This window comes from Berghia stephanieae, unplaced genomic scaffold (genome assembly GCF_034508935.2).
Source record: "Berghia stephanieae isolate SIO BIC M18660-M18661 unplaced genomic scaffold, UCSD_Bste_1.3 scaffold766, whole genome shotgun sequence".
Classification (NCBI taxonomy): domain Eukaryota; kingdom Metazoa; phylum Mollusca; class Gastropoda; order Nudibranchia; family Aeolidiidae; genus Berghia; species Berghia stephanieae.
Genome location: NW_027629354.1, coordinates 10,001 through 17,094, shown reverse-complemented (window position 1 = coordinate 17,094; position 7,094 = coordinate 10,001). Strand labels below are relative to the sequence as shown.

The following is a 7,094-nucleotide window of genomic DNA, read 5'->3' as shown; positions in this document are numbered from 1 at the left end:
ATGAGTGTATAGCCTAAAGTTGGCTTTTTAAAACCCCCAGCCTCCAACGGTCATTAACAGAGCCAAAACGATTTTAGAAATCACAAATTAAGTCTCAAAAGGGATTTTAAATAAAAATCTAACAAGAGTTTTAACACAACTTGATTCAGCTCAAACTTTGAGCACCGAAAAAGTTAACAAGACAAAAATTCCCTCTACAAAAGAGTTAACACAAAACGTGTTTCAGCTCGAATTTGAGCACTCAAAGTTAAAAAGACTTTAATTAACTCTGTTCTAATATTGTTAATTTGTCTCTTCTTGAAATTGTTCTGGTTTCACAGTATTCATAAACAGATCAATTGTTTCTCAATGTTCTGATATTAAAATAAGCAAATGGTTCTTCACAGGTAACTTATAAAACAGGCGAATGTTCAGTTTCTATTAGTGTCAAGCTATGAGTGTATAGCCTAAAGTTGGCTTGTTAAAGCCCAGCCTCCAACGGCTCATTCACAGAGCCGAACAGATTATAGAAATCACAAATTAAGTCTACACAAGACTTTAATCAAACTCTACACAAGAGTTATAACACAACTTGATTCAGCTCAAACTTTGAGCACCGCAAAGTCTACACAAGACTTAAATCACACTCTACACAAGAGTTAACACAAAACGTGTTTCAGCTCGAACTTTGAGCACTACAAAGTCTACACAAGACTTTAATCTAACTCTACACAAGAGTTAAACAAATGAGCCTAAAAGACTCCGCTGTGGTTATCGCTTAGAGACTATGAGCCTAAAAGACTCCGCTGAGTGGTCTCTTTTGAGACAATGAGCCTAAAAGACTCCGCTGAGTGGTCTGAAGAAACTGCTCAAAACTCTGGCATTTATAGGCAAAAATCAAGCAAACGAAGCAAAATTCTACCCACACAACCGGATGTTAGTCATATCCGTAAACATCTGAAATTCCTTAAAACTCCCCCAGATTCCATAATCATGGACAACAACAACCCATCCTGATACCGGACATCCTCATATCAAGGATAAATAAATTCGTCAGCCCCATAGTTACGAGATATCAATCAAGCCATACCATAACAAAGTCACTCCCGTAGAATACAGGGATCCTACTTTGCTTATAAGTTTACGGAGAAAACAAGATTGATGCCTTTCTCACAATAACACCCACACTACGTAGTTTAATTGAAACTTCCGGGCCATAGGTGCATGATCTGATACGACCTGTATCAACAAAAGAAGGGTTGTTCCAGAGGGATTACAATAACAACAACAACTAATACTACGACGACGTACATCCTGTCGTAAACTGACGCCTACACGGAAGCGTTTCGTTACATATCTCCCCCTAAGACTAAATTTGGTACAACATTTAGTTAGATCATCGAAATGCCTCAAGATCACATCGATCTCGATAAATAATCTGGACCATGATTATCCTTCCCTTTTACGGAACGTAGGACAAATCGGTATTGATTAAGCAAGAGAGACCACCTCATCAGTCTCCCATTCTCTGATTTCGCCCTGTTCAGATACAGAAGTGGGGCATGATCAGTTTCAATTATAAATTCTTTACCAATGAAATACACATTTAGTGTTTTCACAGCCCAAACTACGGCCAGACATTCCTTCTCAACAACAGAGTACCTCTGCTCCCGCGGTAACAATTTCCTGCTTAAATAGGTAACTGGATATTTGACTCCATCATGCTCCTGAGATAGCACAGCACCTAATCCTGTGTCGCTGGCGTCCGTAGATAAAATAAACGGCTTATCATAATCTGGAAGGCGCAACACGGGATCCGATGTAAGCATATTTTTCAGCGTTTGGAAGGCTCTCTTCTGTGGTTCGTCCCAAATCACTCTGTTGGGCATGCCTTTCTTTGTCGCGTCTGTCAGGGGAGCTGCCACTGCTGAGAAGTTTGGCACATAACGTCGGTAGAATGATGCCAGCCCAAGAAAACTTCTCATTTGTTTCTTGTTCGAGGGTAAGTTTGCCTCTTGGATCGATTTGACCTTGTCCATGGTTGGCCTTAAATTCCCTCCACCAATAGAATGGCCTAAAAACTCCACCTCCGGGAAACCAAGCAGGCACTTTGACGGTTTCGCCGTCAAGCCGCAATCACGCAACCTTTGAAGAACTGTCCTTAACGTTTTTAAATGTTCATCCCATGTTGCAGTGTGAATGAGAATATCGTCGATGTAGTTTTTCACGTTGGGAAGTCCACCAACGACTTTTCTCATCATCCGCGAGAACGCGGAGGGCGCCCCTTGAAGTCCGAAGGGCATTACAGTAAACTGCATCAGTCCTAACTCTGTTGCAAATGCCGTTTTCTCCTTGGTCCTGTCTGACAATGGAATTTGCCAGAATCCACGGGATAAATCAATCTTTGAGACAAAGTGACATGATGTCCCAATTTCTTGAAACAGATCATCAAGTCTAGGCATTGGTTCCGCATCGAACACCGTAATGTTGTTAAGGGATCTGAAGTCCACACAATAACGAATGGTTCCGTCCTTCTTCTTGACAACGACAGATGGCGAACAATACGGACTATCCGATGGCTCGATTATCCCGGCGCGAAGCATGGCCTTCACTTCTTCTTTTAATGTGGTTTTTAATGCTTGAGGCACGGGATATGGTTTCTTTCTGACTGGACAATCCGACGTCAAACGGATGTCGTAGATGTAATTATTCGTGCGTCCTGGCACATCGGTCAATACGTCATCAAAATCCTGGAGCATGCCCTGCAATTGACCTATCTGCTGAGGACTCATTCCTTCATGCAGGATGACATCGTCTTTGGTCTCAGTCTGTTTCAGAGCAGGCAATTCCATCCGAGGAAGAACCTTTTCTCCATCACCATCGTTATCTTCGATAACCGCTGCCACGGCACATTGAAGAACACCGACTTCATTCTCCTTCTCCACGTCTCTCACGTAGTACCTTTTCAGCAAATTGACGTGGTATGTCCTTCTGGTGTTGTCTATATTAATGACGTAATTATTCGGACCCGTGACATCTTTCACTTCAAAAGGACCCTGCCACTTCAATTCCAGTTTGTTATGTTTCGTGGGCAGTAAGAGCAATACTTTATCTCCCTTTTCAAATGACCTTACTTTGGCCTTTTTGTCAAAATGTGCCTTGTAACGCGAGGATGAATACTGCAGGTTATCGTGTGCTGCCTTCACAGTATTCTCTATCTTTTCCCTTAAATCGACTACGTATTGATACGTCGTTTTCACATCCGGGTCTTCTATGTCTTCGGTCCATAGTTCCCGTAATATTTTCATCGGTCCTCTCACAGGCCTTCCAAATAAGAGCTCAAACGGAGAGAAACCAAGAGATTCATGAGGAGCCTCCCTGTATGAAAATAAGGCAGCATTGATGTATCTGTCCCAGTCTGAGGGTCGCTCTGCAGCCAACCTCTTGAGCATTCCTTTTAAAGTTCCATTAAATCTCTCTACAAGCCCATTGGCTTGTGGGTGATAAGGACTAGTAGTGATTTGTTTTACGGAGAGCAGTCTGCATACTTCCTTCATCAGGTCTGATGTGAATTGCGTCCCCTGTCGCTTAGCATCTCCTTAGGTATTCCCGTGCGGCTAAAGATGTCAACCAATCCTTCTGCTACTCTTTCTGTTTCCATACTCTTCAGAGCAATGGCCTCTGGATACCTCGTACAGTAATCCACCACAGTGAGTATATATCGGTTTCCTCTATCTGATGCCGGCATGATGGGGCCAATTAGATCCACTGCTACCCGACTGAAGGGTTCATCGATGAGCGGAACTTTAGTAAGAGGGACCTTAGGGGTGATTCCTCTCGGAGCTGACCTTTGACACTGGTCGCAAGACTGACAAAATCTCATGACATCCTCCCAAATATTTGGCCAGTAAAAATTACTCAGTATTCGATCTGTCGTTTTCTTTGCCGCGAGATGTCCAGAGAGTACACTTTCATGGGCCAACCGCATGACTGAATTACGCAGGCATTTTGGTACGACAACTTGCTTTACCAAATCCCCGTGCTCAACCCTTGGAGATTGAAAATAGCGGATCAGCAAACCTCTGTCATAGGCATACCAACTGGTATTACTCTTGCCTGTGTTTCTTACCTCTCCTCTGGTAGCAGCATCCCTCGCAGCTTTTAGTGTGATGTCATGCTTTTGTTTCTCCTTTAGTTCGTCGACGCTTACACCTGTCTCTATAGATGGAGCTGTGACCAAGTCTTTGATCTTGCGTTCACGTTGCCCTCGTGTTTGTACGGCGCTCAGTTCATCTCCATGACCCAATTCCTGCTCGTCAGTAATTGTTTTTACATGCATTCCTGGGCATTTGGCCCCTTCAATATTCCCAAGTATAACGTCATGCAATGGGGATTCTAACTCGACGACTGACAATCTCCCGGTAAAATAGGGGCATTCCAAATAAGCTTCACCGTGTGGTGCGGAAATAGCCTCTCCGTTAGCCAAGTAGATCAGGACCTTTTTTTCCAGTCATCCTTACTCTTGTTTATCAGTCCTTTTCTGACGATGACACAACTACTGCCGCTATCACGTAACACATTCACCTTTTTCCCATTCAACCATCCGACGGCCACCGGCATTACAGGTGCGACTGGCACATGTCCTGAGCACGCTGCAGAAATCATTGGCATCTCACATCCGCACTTTAATTCCACCTTGTCATGTCTCAAACATTTCTGTGGTTCATGATCTTCTGTGATCGCGGAGACTTGTTCTATACCGGTAGGTGCCTTCCTGTCTTCGTGCCTCTTCTTCTCACGGCAATCTTTTATTAAGTGTCCTTTTCGCCGACAGTAATAACAAAAGGGACTCTCGACCACAGCAGCAGCTTGCTTCTTTTGTCGACAATCTCGTGCCATATGTCCTGGCCGTTTACAGTTGTGGCAAACCATTTGGCTAGCGAAGCGGGTAGTGTCCTTCATTACGTTGTTTCGACTACTTTCATTGACGTTCTTTGATTTTTCTTGAGCCACTCCACTTTTGGAAAATGTTCCTGCGACACCGTGCGCTTCAATGTACTTTTCTCCTAAATCTATTACTTCCCTTGCTGTCTTCGGTTGTCTTTCTTTTATGAAAATCGTCAAATCCCGACCGCAGACACTGACAAGCTGTTCCTTCAATATCATATCCAGAATGTCAGCAACTGAGTCCTTCCTTTTCCCCGACAACTCAATCCATTTTTCCATATAACTCTCCAATCTAGTCGCAAACTGGCTAAAACGCTCCCCTTGTTCCGGTCTACTCTTCCTAAATTTTTCATTGAATCCATCATCCGTTAGATTATAACGTCTCAATAAAGCCGCTTTTACTACCCCATAATCGATGGCATCTTCATCACTCAGTCGAGTGTAGACGTCCAGTGCTTTCCCTTTGAGAAGTGCAGACAACTGGATTGCCCAATCCCTGCATTCCCAGCCGTTGACTTTAGCGTATCTCTCGAAACGGAGCAGATAGCTGTCCATATGATCCTTGTTTTCGTCAAAACATGGAAGTCGAGGACTCTTAACAGTAGGAGCATGAGTAAATGATCGAATGTCACTTGTCATACTGTCGTTGTTGGAGGAAGCCTGACACTCCGACTTTAACCTAAGCAGTTCAAGCTCTTTCTCCATCAGAGCTTCTTGTCTTTGAGCTCGTGCTCTGCTTATCTCCTCCTCTTCTTTGGCACGTTCTCTCTCCTTCTCTTTTCTCTCTTCATCTTCTTGTAACTGGGCTGTCACCCAAGCACGGAGATCTTCACCCCTTAACTCCACTTTTTCTCCAAGTTTAATTAATCTTTCCACATCCATCTCTAGGACAATTAATCAAACCAATTCAAATTCAAATAAACAAACTTCAATATGTTTATCAACACTGTTGCCGTAATTGTTACTTTCACGTAGAATAAAGTGGTACTACAAGTAACCTTATAACGATACGCGTCAATATAAATCCCTACACGGAATCAAAACAGGCAACTAATACCGATCCCTACATGGAACCCAACATTGATCTATATAGACTCAGATAATACATAGAATCAAACTACTGATTTATTACAGGTCCTCACACGGAACCAACCAAATCTTCACCCAGATTCAATTACAGAATCAACAAAATATCTTCACCCAGATTCTTACACAGAATCAATACCTTGACTTACTATATGTGCATAGAGAGTCAAAACAAATGATTTAATACAGATCCTCACACGGGACCAACACAATCTTCACCCAGATTCCTACACGGAATCAAATTACCCCAACAACCACCTTCGTTCCTTACAAAAGGGAGAGGGGGGACAATGGAGGCTTTACAGCGCGAGTACCGCTTTCGCGCTAAGTCAGTGATCCGTATCACTATGTCAGATGACTGACAACTTAGAACCGAACAAATGAAAATTACCAGAATAACTTGTATTACACCTTGCGTATAATGACAGTCTTATAACCATTAAATGGATACCAATTTGCTTTAAGCTCAAAGATATTATCTATCTCGAGTTTCAAACAACTCCCTAACCTGTCTCAACAATTGTTTGGTCGCGATGTCTCTTGAATGCACAACAATAAGAATCCCACTTCTGACACCAAATTATGTCACAAAGTGCGCACGTAAACCGTATGCTTATGTAGCGCAGTTTGCAACCTTGTTTATGTGTGCTATATTCAAGCTACGACACCGATCAATAACCAAACACAATACGTTGATAAAGGTTTTGAAGCTAAATGAAGATATATTTTATTACAATATAACAAAGATATTATGAGATATATAGATGAAATGATAGATGTAATAAGTATGAAATCAAATGGATGGATGACAAATTGATGGAGATGGTGTGATGATGAATATGATATGAAAGCGATATGAAAATATATAATTAAATCAATTAATTATCAATACTTTACCAAACCGCTACCACATCAGACAATCTCACAGATAGGTTGCAACCATCACAGTCATACAGGCAACTAATAATTAACTAACTAAACACAATCCAGACGTGTAGAAGAAAGCCAAAAGAGTGTTCTTGATATTCAACAAAACTGTAAGGTTGTTCTAATATTGTTAATTTGTCTCTTCTTGAAATTGT

At 42.1% G+C, this 7,094-nt stretch overlaps 1 protein-coding gene across 1 annotated transcript in view; it reads right to left on the bottom strand.

The window, feature by feature from the left end:
• Nucleotides 1-3,535: 3,535 nt before the first annotated feature.
• Nucleotides 3,536-7,094, bottom strand: part of LOC144962277 (uncharacterized) — a 4,257-nt gene continuing 698 nt past the window's right edge. The window contains 2 exon segments of the mRNA XM_078895185.1: nucleotides 3,536-4,515; nucleotides 4,518-7,094. The exon segment at nucleotides 4,518-7,094 is cut by the window's right edge and continues 698 nt beyond it. Coding sequence (XP_078751311.1) covers nucleotides 3,536-4,515; nucleotides 4,518-5,808 — 2,271 coding nt within the window. The 5' untranslated portion in view covers nucleotides 5,809-7,094.